The sequence below is a fragment of the Pristiophorus japonicus genome, chromosome 5 (assembly GCF_044704955.1).
Source record: "Pristiophorus japonicus isolate sPriJap1 chromosome 5, sPriJap1.hap1, whole genome shotgun sequence".
Taxonomy (NCBI): domain Eukaryota; kingdom Metazoa; phylum Chordata; class Chondrichthyes; family Pristiophoridae; genus Pristiophorus; species Pristiophorus japonicus.
In genome coordinates this window covers 38,110,957-38,126,693 of record NC_091981.1, presented here as the reverse complement: position 1 = coordinate 38,126,693, position 15,737 = coordinate 38,110,957, and the positions used below count along the sequence as shown (strand labels likewise).

Below are 15,737 nucleotides of genomic sequence, written 5' to 3'. Positions count from 1 at the left end.
CGCGCCTTTCTCGGGCTACTCAATTACTTTGGGAACTTTATGCAGAACTTAAGCACCTGCTGGAGCCTCTCCACATGCTACTCAGGAAGGAGTGCGATTAGTTTTGGGGGGACGCCCAGGAACGCGCCTTCAATAAGGCATGCAACCTTCTGTCTTCCAACAGTGTTTTGACTTTCTTTGACCCAGGTAAAAAGCTAGTTCTCACTTGCGATGCGTCAGCGTATAGGGTCAGGTGCATTTTGCAACATGTCAACAGTGCGGGCAAATTTAAACCCATAGCTTATGCCACCAGGTCACTTTCGTGGGCGGAGCGCGGGTACAGAATGGTAGAGAAGGAGGCGCTCGCGTGCATGTACGGTGTCAAAAAGATGCACCAATACTTTTTCGGGGCCAATTTTGCATTAGAAACCAACCACAAGCCCCTCACGTCCCTCCTATCCGAGAGTAAGGCAATAAACGCCAACGCCTTGGCGTGAATTCAACGGTGGGCACTCATGCTGGCGTCCTACGACTACACAATAAGACACAGACCAGGCACAGACAACTGTGCCGGCGCGCTCAGCAGGCTACCCCTGGCGACCATGGAAGGGTCTGATGAACAGGACTGTGAGATAGTCATGGCAATCAATGCCTTTGAATCTACAGGTTCGCCCATGATGGCTTGCCAAATCAGAGCCTGGATGGCCAACGACCCCACGTTATCCTTAATAAAAAGATGTGTCCTAACCGGTGACTGGGCAGAGGTTCGCGATGCCTGCCCCGAGAAATTAAAACCCTTTCACAGGTGCATGCATGAGCTATCACTTCAAGCAGACTGCCTGATGTGGGGCAGCCGAGTAGTCATGCCTCTGCGAGGCAGAGAGGCATTTGTCCGGGAGCTCCACCGCGAGCACCCGGGGATCGTTCTCATGAAGGCCATAGCCAGATCCCACGTCTGGTGGCCTGGTATTGACGCTCTGCGTCCGAAGGTGCACCATTTGTGCCCAACTCAGCAATGCCCCCAGGGAGGCTCCACTGAGCCCCTAGCCCTGGCCTACCAAACTGTGGTCGCGGGTGCACGTAGACAATGCGGGCCCATTCATGGGCAAAATGTTCCTCGTAGTTGTGGATGCATTTTCAAAGTGGATTGAATGCACTATTTTAAACTCGAGCACAACCTCCACCACTGTGGAGAGCCTTGCAACCATGTTTGCAACGCACGGAATCCCTGACACATTGGTCAGTGACAATGGTCCGTGCTTCACCAGCGCAGAATTCCAAGACTTTATAATTGACCACGGCATAAATCACGTCAAGACGGCACCGTTCAAGCCGGCCTCCAACGGCCAGGCAGAGAGAGCAGTGCAAATCATTAAACAAGGCATGCTTAAAATCCAAGGTCCCACGCCTGTCGTGACTGCTGCTGGTATACAGATCTCGTCCGCACTCACTGACTGGGATCCCCCCCGCGCAACTGTTGATGAAAAGGACTTTAAAAACAAGGCTCTCATTAATCCTCCCAGACATGCACGAAATCATTGAGGCAAAGCGCCGTAAGCTGACTGAGTAACATGACAGAAATTCGAGGGGGAGATGGAATGAGATAGGGGACACAGTGTTTGTACTAAACTTTGGCAGGGGTCCCAAATGGCTTGCAGGGACAGTAACGGGCAAGGAAGGAAACAGGCTACTGGTAGTACAAATGGACAATGGCAAAACCTGCCGGAGGCATGTAGACCAAGTCAAAAGCAGATTTACCAAGAACACTGCAGAACCAGAGGCAGACTACAATGTGGAACTCGCACCACACTTGATAGAAAGACAGAGGGAACAACCTGAGGAAAGGGCGAGTCAACAACAATTACACCAATCGAAACAGACAGCCCAGGCGAGATACCAGCAACCACACCCAAAGAAAAACAGACACCATGGCAAACAACTGAACCACAACTCAGACACTCCATGCAAGAGCGTAGACCACCTGAGAGACTGAACCTATAAAGACAATAAGACCTTCGGGGAGGGTGATGTCATGTATCTTACATTATTATATATAACTGTATCCTAACATGCTATACATAACTGTAATAAGATATGACCTGTAACCACCAGCATACCTTACTACCAGGGGTGCACTTGCAAGAAACAGGTATATAAGGACAGGTCTCAGGCAAGTGCAGCATTCCAGAGCTGTGAAATAAAGGTGCAGGTCCAGAGTGACCTTGACTTCACAACATGCCTCGTGTGAATCAGTACTGAGGGGACAGGACTTTACACAAATGAAATCTCATTGAGCAGACTATTGCCGTGACAAAGCAAGGCTTCTGCTGTCTGGACCATTCTGGAGGAGCCCTGCAGTACTTGGCAGAGCGGGCGTCTAGATTCATGATGGTCTGCTGCATGTCGCACAACCTCACCATCATGTCAGGAGAGCCCTTGCCACCTGCCATATGGCGACCAGCTCAGAAGGAGGAGGAGGAGGAGGAGGAAGAGGAGGAATAGGAAGGGAGGAGGCAATCCAGATAGCAATTTTCTGGCTGGGTATTCCATGACCCACTTTGTCTGTGATACCAGTAAAGTCAATCCCAATTCCACATTCACCCACTGTCCCACAGCTTACCTTCCCTCTGTTACTGATCATCACAGTATCCACTTGGTCACAATGCAAAAATAAAAGCCAACACAGAATAAACATTCCAAACTGAATTTATAAATCAAACCATGCCAAATTATATACAAATGTCAACTCATCACTCTGCACATTCCCTTAGTGCCTATCTTCCATGTGCCTTTGCCTGACCTAGTGCTCCTACACAGTGCTGCCTCAATGGCTGTAGCATGGCTGGTGGAAGGCTGTTGACTTTTACTGGAGGAGACTAGATGCCCTTGGAGGGTGACCTTGAGCAGCTCTGGGCCTAGAAGGCCTGGCTTCAGATTGTGCCATCACAGTATGGGCGGCAGCAGTCTAGGTTGGCTGGCTGACAGGCAATAGCAAAGACACTGGCAGAGAAGGAAGATTAGGTATGAGGATACATCATCTTCGATGGTTTTAGCCCCACCGCTGCCCACGGCCTCAGCGATGGCCACTCCAATGATGGTGACCACCATCTCCTCCATCAGGGTAAAAATATTCAGGCTTTCCTCTCTCTTCCGCTGGTTAGCTCCTGCTGTCTCCGGTTATGCGCTTATTTGTCTTGCAAGAGAGAGGAAAGTGATTGAAGGAATGGGTGACCGCCAGGCAGAAGCGGAGGACCAGGCAGAGAGTGCAGGAGTCCCCTGAGTGCATCTCACTCTCCAACTGGTATTCTGTTCTGAGTACTGGTTGGGGTGATGGTTCCTCTGGGGATTGCAGGCAGAGCCAAGCCCATGGCACCACGGGTGGCTCAGCTGCACGGGGGAGGGAGGAAGAAGAGTAGAAGAGCTATAGTGACCGGGGATTCAATAGTCAGGGGAGCACACAGGCGTTCCTGCGGCTGCAGACTTAACTCCAGGATGGTATGTTGCCTCCCTGGTGCCAGGGTCAAGGATGTCACTGAGCAGCTGCAGGGCATTTGAGGGGGAGAGGGTGAACAGCCAGAGGTTGTGCTCCATATTTTTACCAATGACATAGGTAGAAAGAGGGATGAGGTTAACAAGCAGAACCTAAAAGGTAGTAATCTCCAGCTTACTCCTGGTGCCACATGCTAGTGAGTACAGAAATAGCAGGATAGAGCAGATGAATGCGTGGCTGGAGAGATGCTGCAGGAGGGAGGGCTTTAGATTCCTGAGGCATTAGGACCATTTCTAGGTGCAGAGGGATCTGTACAAGCCGAACGGGTTACACCTCAACAGAGCCAGGACCAATATCCTCGCGGGTGGGATTGGTTGCTAGTGCTGTTGGAGAGGGTTTAAACTGGCGAGGCAGGTGCATGGGAATCTGAGAATAGATTCAGAAGGGAGAGAAGCAAAGCTGAAATTGGAAAGCAGTAAAGTAGAAAGAGAATTTGGAAGACGGAGGAAACAAGGGCTAGAAAATAGACAACAAGGGAGTTTGGCAGTGTTAAATGGAAGGAATATAGGGAATAAGGCAGATGAACTGAGAGCACAGATAGATACTTAAGAGTATGATATTATAGCTATTAGCTATAGATATTATGGCCGAAAGAAGGGCAGGTATGTCAGCTCAACATTCCTGGTTATAGGGTTTTCAGATAGGATAGGGAGGGGAATTAAAAAAAGGAGGGGGGGTCGCAGTATTAATTAAAGAAACAATTACAGCTTTGAGTAGGGATGATATGTTAGAAGGATCATCAAATGAGGTTATATGAACATAAGAACATAAGAAATAGGAGCAATGTAGGCCATACAGACCCTCGAGCCTGCTCCGCCATTCAATACGATCATGGCTGATCCGATCATGCACTCAGCTCCACTTCCTTGCCCACTCCCCATAACTCCTTATTCCCTTATCGTTTAAGAAACTGTCTATTTCTGTCTTAAATGTATTCAATGTCCCAGCTTCCACAACTTTCTGAGGCAGCGAATTCCACAGATCTACAACCTCTGGGAGAAGAAATTTCTCCTCATCTCAGTGTTAAATGGGCGCCCCTTATTCTAAAATCATGCCCTCTAGTTCTAGTCTCCGCTATCAGTGGAAACATCCTCTCTACATCCACCTTATCAAGCCCCCTCATAATCTTATATCTTTCGATAAGATCACCTCTCATTCTTCTGAATTCCAATGAGTAGACCTACTCAACCTTTCCTCATAAGTCAACTCCCTCATCTCCGGAATCAACTTTGTGAATCTTCTCTGAACTGTCTCCAAAGCAAGTATATCCTTTCGTAAACATGGAAATCAAAACTGCACACAGTATTCCAAGTGTGGCCTCCCCAATACCCTGTACAACTGAAGCAAGACTTCCCTGCTTTTATACTCCATCTCCTTTGCAGTAAAGGCCAAGCAAGATTCCATTGGCCTTCATGATCATTGCTGTACCTGCATACTAACCTTTTGTGTTTCATGCACAAGTACACCCTGGTCCCACTTTACTGCAGCAATTTGCAATCTTTCCCCATTTAAATAATAACTTGCTCTTTGATTTTTTTTCTGCCAAAGTGCATGACCTCACACTTTCCAACATTATACTCCATCTGCCAAATTTTTGCCCACTCACAGAATTAGTTCAACATTGTACACTTTAGGAACTCGAGACTCAACAGATCTATGCAAATTTTTCTTGTCCTTTTGCAGAGTTTTTGTGTCCTCCTCACACATTGCTTTTCCTTCCTTCTTTGTATCGTCAGCAAACTTGGCTAAGTTACACTCAGTCCCTTCATCCAAGTCGTTAATATAGATTGTAAATAGTTGGGGTCTCAGCACTGATCCGTGCGGCAACCCACTAGTTACTGATTGCCAACCTGAGAATGAACCATTTATCCCGACTCTCTGTTTTCTGTTAGTTTGCCAATCCTCTAACCATGCTAATATATTACCCCCACCCCATGCACTTTTATCTTGTGCAGAAACCCTTTATGTGGCACCTTGTCAAATGCCTTCTGTAAGTCCAAATACACCACATCCACTGGTTCCCCTTTAGCCACCCTGTTCATTACATCCTCAAAGAATTCCAGCAAATTTGTCAAACTTGACTTCCTCTTCATAAATCCATGCTGACTCTGCCTGACCGAATTTTGCTTTTCCAAATGTCCTGCTACTACTTCTTTAATAATGGATTCCAACATTTTCCTAACCACAGATATTAGGCTAACTGGTCTATAGTTTCCTGCTTTTTGTTTGCCTCCTTTTTTAAATAGGGGCATTACATTTGCAGTTTTCCAATCTGCTGGGACCTTCCCAGAATCCAGGGAATTTTGGTAAATTACAACCAATGCATCCACTATCCCGGCCATTACTTCTCTTAACACCCTAGGATGCAAGCCATCAGGTCCAGGGGATTTATTTGCCTTTAGTCCCATTATCTTACTGATTGTGATTGTGTTAAGTTCCTCCCCCCCATAGCCCCTTGATTCTCCACTGTTGGAATATTGTTAATGTCCTCTACCGTAAAGACTGATACAAAATACTTGTTCCCCATTACAAATTCCCTGGTCTCGACCTCTAAGGGACCAACATTTTCTCTAGCCACTCTTTTACTTTTTATATATCTCTAGAAACTCTTGCTATCTGTTTTTATATTTCGTGCTAGTTACTTTCATAGTCTATCTTCCCTTTCTTAATCATTTTTTAGTCATTCTTTGTTGGCTTTTAAACACTTCCCAATCTTCTGTCCTCCCACTAGTTTTGGCCACATTGTATGCCCTTGTTTTTAATTGGATACCGTCCTTTATTTCTTTAGTTGCCACGGATGGCTTTCTTTTCACTGCCACCCTTTCCTCCTCACTGGAATATATTTTTCTTGAGAGTTGTGAAATATCTCCTTAACTGTACACCACTGTTCATTAACCGTCCTTCACTTTAATCTATTTTCCCAATCCACTTTAGCCAACTCCACCCTCATACCTTCATAGTCTCCTTTATTTAAGCTTAGTACGCTGGTTAGAGATCCAACTTTCTCACCCTCCATCTGAATTTGATATGTAATCATGCGATGATCACTCATTCTAAGGGGATCCTTTACTTGGAGATTGTTTATTAATCCTGTCTCATCAAATCTAAGATAGCCTGCCCCCTGGTTGGTTCCTTTACATCCTGCTCAAGGAACCCGTCACTTATGCACTCTATGAACTCTTCCTCAAGGCTACCCTGACCAATTTGATTTGTCCAATTAATATGTAGGTTAAAATCACTCATGATTATTGCTGTTCCCTTTTTATAAGCCCCCACTATTTCCTGATTTATGCTCCGACCAATAGAGTTGCTAATGTTAGAGGGCCGAAAGACTACGCCCACCAGTGGCTTTCTCCCCTTATTATTTCTTATCTCCACCCAACTGTTTCAACATCCTTGAGCCAATATCGTTTCTCACTATTGCAGTGATTCCATCCTTTATCAATAGAGCTTCCCCACCTCCTTTTCCTTTCTGTCTGTCCTTCCGGATTGTCAAATACCCCATAATATTTAATCCCCTGTCCTGGTCACCTTGCAACCATGTCTCTGTAATGGCTATCAGATCATACCATTTGTCTCAATTTGTGCCATCAACTCATCTATTTTGTTACCAATGCTACGTGCATTGAGACAAAATGCTTTTAAATTTGTTTTTCGATCCTTTCCTGCTTGTTTCGGTTATATATGTAAGCACTTTAGTCGTGACTCCACGAGGTAAGGTATTGTACTTGAACTGTTGTGACCTTAGTCCTTTTATTGTAGCTCCTGAGTAAGGTTACAGTGAGGTGAGCTCCCTTTTATACTTGGTTACCTGCAGTGTGCAGGTGACCCTTAGGTCTCCACCTCTGATGGTACAGGTATGGTGTATACAGTGTGAAGATACATTCAGTGGTCTAATATTACAGTACATACATTATGCATACACAACATCACTCCCCCCTAAGTCTTGTGCCACTGGCTTTTGCACTGTGTGCTCTGGCCCTTGACTTGAGTGCCCACAGCCCTTGCACTTTGACTGTGCTTGGGAATAGCTCTCTCCCTGTAGACCCCCAAGTTCTTATTGCCACGACATTGGGAAATGGTCAGCAGTGGACGGTTGGAGGTTGTATTGAGGGTTGTGTGGGTTCTGGGTGTGATCCATATGTGTCCATGGCTACATACATCCATTTCCCCCCCCCCGCCCCAAACATAGACCACATGTGTTGCTCGACATCTGCATTGGCGTACATGTACAGGTGGGATTAGTTATATCACTGTTTTTGAGTTCAGCAGTGATGGAACAAGTACATATTACAGGTAAGGTACATACGTGATATTACAGTCTTGCCCCTGGGATGTGGGCGCAGGTGGGCGAGGATGCTCGTTCCGGAGCAACCGGACTGTGCCCCCTGCCAGCTGGGTGGGCTAGGATTGCTCACCTGGCTGTGCCTCATGGCCTTTGCTGTTGCCTAGTGGTGGGCAGAGCCACCGGAATGTGTGGTCTCCTCTCCTCCTTTGAGGACTGCAGGGCTTCCTGCTGCCCTTCAGCGGTGGTGGGAGTCTGGTCATCCCAGGTCCCGTTGGGAGGGCCGGAGGGTGCTGGCCTCCTGCTCCCAATGTTGGCCCTGGTGGCGAGATGGGTAGGGCCGATCTGAGGCAGGGTGCCAGTCGTGGTGGCTGTGGCATCCATTGATCGCTGGCCCTACAGTGGATATGCTCCCACTGTGTGTGTGGCCACACTCTCTGGGGCATCACATTGGTCCCAGAGGCACAGGCTACATGATCGGGTAGCCCGCTAGACCTGGGTGCTTCCCATGGGAGATTGCCCTTAGCTTTGTTGATGTGCATGTCCCCCATTCGTGCTGTAAAATTTCTATGATTCAGTGAGTGTGGTGCAATGTGTTCAGGTGATGTGGCTGTCATATTTGAATAGCATGGCAGTGTGTGCAAGGTGTGCAAGCTGTGAGATGTGGGTAATGAAGCTTGCAGCAGTGGTAAGTGTGAACGGGTGAGGTGAAGTTATGAAGGTGAGGAGTCCTGTTAGATAGAGATTGTGAGTAGTGAGTGATGGGGGTGTTGTGTATTGAGCAGTGTGTGAGGCTAGAGGTGTAGTTGGTGGGAGATGGTGTTTGAAGATTAATTCATTCACCTTGACCACTCATATGAAGTGACTGCACTTCTTCCGGCACTGTATCCAGGTCCTCAGGCTTGATTTTTGGTAGTGACCACCACAGCTACCTGCTCACACTACCTTTGCAGAGTTTGTCTGGAGGGCCGCCTAGCCCCTCTGGATAGAGAACCTCTCTACTCCTGTTCACCTTCTCCAAGAAGGCCTCCAGTGCTGTATCTCAGAATCTTGGAGCACGCTCTCACCCCTGTTGCGCTATTAGTCATTCTTCTTGCAGGTCAGCCTCTCTTCCCCAGCCACTTCCAAGACCTCCTCCAGCTAGAATGCACCTCCCTTTTAAGAGGTGCAGGCTGGCTTTAAGTAATACAGGGTAGCTTTATGTGATACTTGCCTCTCACAAACTTGCTGAGGCGTGCAGCCACTCAACAGCGTAATTAACGCTGGGCCGCAAGCTACAATCATCTAAATTGGCAGGCAACATGAAGTTTGTGCGCTGCCTGGATCAGAACCAATAGAAGCAGGTTAATCGTGCATCTCGATCCCCATGCCCATTTTCGGGGGCATCGAATTTAGCCCCCGTCAAATCATACATCACAGAAGGAGGCCATTTGGTCCATCATGCCTGTGCCAGTTCTTTGAAAGAGCTAGCCAATTAGTCCCACTTCCCTGCTCTTTCCTCATCGCCTGAACATCCGTATCCGAACTTTCTTCATCCGTTGTTATATTCTCTTTTTTCCCTCTAATTTTCTCCCTTCTCTCCCTTCCTCATCTCACACTTTTGACTTATGCTTGGTTACAGTTCCTGAGTTGTGTGGCCATTCTTCACGTGCAAATCTAATAAGAGAGCATCACCAGGGATCATAACCCAGTGTGATACAGCCCTCAGCATGAGTCACTGGATAGCATTCAGAAAGGAAAACTCCAGCCATGCCTTTGCAGCCAACTCCAAGCCATCTGAAGTGTCCTACCTCCCTGCACAAGTCCCAGTCTAATCCCACCCCCTTAGCTTCAGGCTCTGGCTCCCAGTTCTTTCCCTTCCAGCTTTTGCTAAGAAGGGCACCTCCATTAGTTAGATCTTACCATTGAATACTCGTGCGGTGCGAGCGAGGGGGTCTATTCTCAAGGCTATGATCCTCGGTGTACATGTGATTGGCACGTGGATCTCCAGCATTCGTTGGTGAGGGACTTTATTATAGTATTTCACATTTATATTTAATTTGGAAAACCTGAAGACCACAGAAGATGAACTCATATTTTTGAACTCTGCTTAATCAAATGTATTGTATCTCCTCATTCCAGGGCCCCAAAGGACCAGATGGCATTGCCTCCATGAAAGTAGGTCATTTTGTACATGTGTAAAATGTGTTTACAGTTGATGCACTTTATGTAATGTTTGTTTTGTAAACGATACTTTTCTACTTTTTGTCACAGCCATGTGAATTCATATCGTACATTCAGAAGAATTGCCGTAAGTACGCTCTTGAAATTGACTGCAAACTCTAAATTTCTATCACAACATTTCTGAGAGGAAAAATTTTGAAAAGCTGGCCTAACTTGTGATTGAAAGCGGGTGACTCTCAGAGATGTTCGAACAAATTGAGAAGTCAGACATTGCATACTTCAGAAAATGATTAACGCTCATAAATCTTTTGGCATATTTTTCTCCTAAACATGTCTGTGAGCAGTAATAGAACAGAAGTAGAGTTATCATGGACTAAGGTGTTGTTGCAGGTTATAATGCTGAAGTCATCGATAACCTGACAGCCCAGACTCTCCATTTACTTTAAACAGGTTAATGGTGACGTCAAAGTAGTGGTCTGCCTTCTCTTCACAACTGGTTTACATAGAAACATAGAAAATAGGTGCAGGAGTAGGCCATTTGGTGCTTCGAGCCTGCACCACCATTCAATAAGCTCATGGCTGATCATTCACCTCAGTACCACTTTTCTGCTTTCTCTCCATACCCCTTGATCCCATTAGCCGTAAGGGCCACATCTAACTCCCTCTTGAATATATCCAATGAACTGGCATCAACAACTCTCTGCGGTAGGGAATTCCACAGGTTAACAACTCTCTGAGTAAAGAAGTTTCTCCTCATCTCAGTCCTAAATGGCTTACCCCTTATCCTTAGACTATGTCCCCTGGTTCTGGACTTCCCCAACATCGGGAACATTCTTCCTGCATCTAACCTATCCAGTCCCGTCAGAATTTTATTTGTTTCTGTGAGATCCCCTCTCATCCTTCTAATCTCCAGTGAATACAGGCCCAGTCGATCCAGTCTCTCCTCATATGTCAGTCCTGCCATCCCGGGAATCGTTCTGGCGAACCTTCGCTGCACTCCCTCAATAGCAAGAACTTCCTTCCTCAGATTAGGAGACCAAAACTAAACACAATATTTCAGGTGAGGCCTCACTAAGGCCCTGTACAACTACAGTAAGACCTCCCTGCTCCTATACTGAACTCCCCTAACTATGAAGGCCAACATACCATTTGCCTTCTTCATCACCTGCTGTACCTGTATGCCAACTTTCAATGACTGATGAACCATGACACTCAGATCTCATTGCACCTCCCCTTCTCCTAATCTGCCACCATTCAAACAATACTCTGCCCCCGTGTTTTTGCCCCCAAAGTGGATAAGCTCACATTTATCCACATTATACTGCATCTGCCATGCATTGGCCCACTCACCTAACCTGTCCAAGTCACCCTGAAGTCTTTGAGCATCCTCCTCACAGCTCACACCGCCACCCAGCTTAGTGTCATCTGCAAACTTGGAGATATTACACTCAATTCCTTCATCTAAATCATTAATGTATATTGTAAATAGCTGGGGTCCCAGCACTGAGCCGTGCAGCACCCCACTAGTCACTGCCTGCCATTCTGAAAAGGACTTTGGTGGCCATTACAGAAACGTGGTTGCAGGGTGCAGTGTGGCCAAGACTGGGAATTAAACATACAGGGATATCTGACAATTCAGAACGATAGACAAGAAGGAAAAGGAGGTGGGGTTGCTCTGTTAATAAAGGATGATATCAGGGCAATTGTGAAAGATGACATTGGCTCGAATGAACAAAATGTTGAATCATTGTGGGTGGAGATTAGAGATAGTAAGGGGAAAAAGTCACTGGTGGGCGTAGTTTATAGGCCCCCAAAGAATAACTTCACGGTGGGGCGGACAATAATCAAAAGAATAATGGAGGCATGTGAAAAAGTAATGGCAGTAATCATGGGGGATTTTAACCTACATGTCGATTGGTTAAATCAAATCGCACGGGGTAGCCTGGAGGAGGAATTCATAGAATGCATACGGGATTGTTTCTTAGAACCTGTATGTTACAGAACCTACAAGGGAGCAAGCTATCTGAGATCTGGTCCTGTGTAATGAGACAGGAATAATAAACGATCGCCTGGTAAAAGATCCTCTCGGAATGAGTGATCACAGTATGGTTGAATTTGTAATACAGATTGAGGGTGAGGAAGTAGTGTCCCAAACGAGCGTACTATGCTTAAACAAAGGGGACTACAGTGGGATGAGGCAGAGTTAGCTAAAGTAGACTGGGAACACAGTCTAAACGGTGGCACAATTGAGGAACAGTGGAGGACTTTTAAGGAGCTCTTTCATAGTGCTCAACAAAAATATATTCCAGTGAAAAAGAAGGGTGGTAAGAGAAGGGATAAACAGCTGTGGATAACCAAGGAAATAAAGGAGAGTATCAAATTAAAAACCAATGCGTATAAGGTGGCCAAGGTTAGTGGGAAACTAGAAGATTGGGAAAATTTTAAACGACAGCAAAGAATGACTAAGGAAGCAATAAAGAAAGGAAAGATAGATTATGAAAGTAAACTTGCGCAAAACATAAAAACAGATAGTAAAAGCTTTTACCGATATATAAAACGGAAGAGAGTGACTAAAGTAGATGTTTGTCCCTTAGAAGATGAGAAGGGGGATTTAATAATGGGAAATGTGGAAATGGCTGAGACCTTAAACAATTATTTTGCTTCGGTCTTCACAGTGGAAGACACAAAAACCATGCCAAAAATTGCTGGTCATGGGAATGTGGGAAGGGAGGACCTTGAGACAGTCACTATCACTCGGGAGGTAGTGCTGGACAGGCTAATGGGACTCAAGGTAGACAAGTCCCCTGTTCCTGATGAAATGCATCCCAGGGTATTAAAAGAGATGGCGGAAGTTATAGCAGATGCATTCGTTAGAATCTACCAAAATTCTCTGGATTCTGGGGAGGTACCAGCGGATTGGAAAGCAGCTAATGTAACGCCTCTGTTTAAAAAAGGGGGCAGATAAAAGACAGGTAACTATAGGCCAGTTAGTTAACATCTGTAGTGGGGAAAATGCATGAAGCTATCATTAAGGAAGAAATAGCGGGACATCTAGATAGGAATAGTGCAATCAAGCAGACGCAACATGGATTCATGAATGGGAAATCATGTTTAACTAATTTACTGGAATTCTTTGAGGATATAACGAACATGGTGGATAGAGATGTACCGATGGATGTGGTGTATTTAGATTTCCAAAAGGCATTCGATAAAGTGCCACACAAAAGGTTACTGCAGAAGATAAAGGTACGCGGTGTCAGAGGAAATGTATTAGCATGGATCGAGAATTGGCTGGCTAACAGAAAGCAGAGAGTCGGGATAAATGAGTCCTTTTCGGGTTGGAAATCGGTGGCTAGTGGTGTGCCACAGGGATCGGTGCTGGGACCACAACTGTTTACAATATACATAGATGACCTGGAAGAGGGGACAGAGTGTAGTGTAACAAAATTTGCAGATGACAAAAAGATTAATGGGAAAGCGGGTTGTGTCAAGGACACAGAGAGGCTGCAAAGAGCTTTAGATAATTAAGCGAATGGGCTAAGGTTTGGCAGATGGAATACAATGTCGGAAAATGTGAGATCATCCACCTTGGAAAAAAAAACAGTAAAAGGGAATATTATTTGAATGGGGAGAAATTACAACATGCTGCGTTGCAGAGGGACCTAGGGGTCCTTGTGCATGAATCCCAAAAAGTTAGTTTGCAGGTGCAGCAGGTAATCAGGAAGGCAAATGGAATGTTGGCCTTCATTGTGAGAGGGATGGAGTACAAAAGCAGGGAGGTCCTTCTGCAACTGTACAGGGTATTGGTGAGGCCGCACCTGGAGTACTGCGTGCAGTTTTGGTCACCTTATTTAAGGAAGGATATACTAGCCTTGGAGGAGGTACAGAGATGATTTACTCAGCTGATTCCGGAAATGAGGGGGTTACCTTATGATGATAGATTGAGTAGACTGGGTCTTTACTCATTGGAGTTCAGAAGGATGAGGGGTGATCTTATAGAAACATTTAAAATAATGAATTGGATAGACAAGATAGAGGCAGAGAGGTTGTTTTCACTGGTCAGGGAGACTAGAACGAGGGGGCACAGCCTCAAAATACGGGGGAGCCAATTTAAAACCGAGTTGAGAAGGAATTTCTTCTCCCAGAGGGTTGTGAATCTGTGGAATTCTTTGCCCAAGGAAGCAGCTGAGGCTAGCTCATTGAATGTATTCAAATCACAGATAGATAGATTTTTAACCAATAAGGGAATTAAGGGTTATGGGGAGCGGACGGGTAAGTGGAGCTGAGTCCAAGGCCAAATCAGCCATGATCTTTTTGAATGGCGGAGCAGGCTCGAGGGGCTAGATGGCCAACTCCTGTTCCTAATTCTTATGTTGTTATCTTCTTATGTTCTTATGTTCTTATGTTGTGACACGTTTATCCTGACTCTCTGCTTCCTGTCTGCCAACCAGTTCTCTATCCACGTCAGTACATTACGCCTAATACCATGTGCTTTAATTTTGCACACCAATCTCTTGTGTGGGATCTTGTCAAAAGCTTTTTGAATATCCAAATATACCACATCCATTGGTTTTCCCTTGTCCACTCTACCACTTACATCCTCAAAAAATTCTTGAAGATTTGTCAAGCATGATTTCCCTTATTAAATTCATGCTGACTTGGACTGATCCTGTCACTGCTTTCCAAATGCGCTGCTATTTCATCTTTAATATTTGATTCCAATATTTTCCACACTATCGATGTCAGGCTAACCGGTCTATAATTACCCATTTTCTCTCTCCCTCCTTTCTTAAAAAGTGGTGTTACATTAGCTACCCTCCAGTCCATAGGAACTGATCCAGAGTCGATGGACTGTTGGAAAATTGTTGTGTATGGAGAATGAGTCAGGCTGAACACTGTGAGCTCAAAGTAAAGTGTGACCGTAGTCTTTTATTGCAGGTCTCCAGTGCCTCTCCAACCTGTGAAGCCTCCTTAAATACCTGTGCTGCCAAGGGATTATCCGATCCCTTGGGACTCCAGGGGATGAGCCCTCTGGTGGCTATACAAGAGTAAATACAAGTCCACATATATAACAAAAATGATCAACGTTGCATTCACTATTTCTAGGGTTACTTCCTTAAGTACGCTCAGGCCCCAGGGATTTATCGGCCTTCAATCCCATCAATTTCCCTAACACAATTTCCCGCCTAATAAGGAATTCCTTCAGTTCCTCCTCACTCGACCCTCGGTCCCCTGGTAATTCCTGATAGTGGTAGATGTCATAGCTGTGTCTGCAGAGACTTGGCTTGTATCGTTTTTCGTCGGGTAACATTTGATTTTTTAGCATGGGATGTCCTGTAGCAAGTAGCTGAAGAAAAGATAGCAGTGAGAGTGTAACCAAATTGAGCCTGTATAAAGAGAGGGGAAGGTCTTGTGAATATGTTTTTTTCATGATTACCTCGAGCGCAGAATGCTACAGCTCGTCATGTTAAATAGGTTCACGTTTTTAGTCAGAGTTGTATGTGCAGAATAGGAGATATCAACAACAACTTGCATTTATATAGTTTCTTTTGCATAGAAAAATGTCCCAAGGCATTTCACAAAGGTGTAATCCAAAAGAAAATGGATTCTGAGCCAAAGAAGGCGATATTAGGAAGGGTGGCCAAAAGCTTGGTCAACGACATGGGTTTTTAGGGAGGGTCTTGAAGGTGTATACAAGCTGCGCTAAATATGAATTAAATTCTGGAATTACTATATCAGCAAATATTAACACTCTTGATG

The 15,737-nt window shown here is 45.5% G+C and overlaps 1 protein-coding gene across 1 annotated transcript in view; it reads left to right on the top strand.

Annotated features, from left to right (window-relative positions):
- The window catches only part of LOC139264067 (collagen alpha-6(VI) chain-like), a 170,911-nt gene extending 160,772 nt beyond the window's left edge, over positions 1–10,139 (top strand). Inside the window, exons 29-30 of the mRNA XM_070880165.1 lie at positions 9,936–9,971; positions 10,068–10,139. Coding sequence (XP_070736266.1) covers positions 9,936–9,971; positions 10,068–10,139 — 108 coding nt within the window. The remainder of the gene's footprint in view (positions 1–9,935; positions 9,972–10,067) is intronic.
- The last annotated feature ends 5,598 nt before the right edge of the window (positions 10,140–15,737 follow it).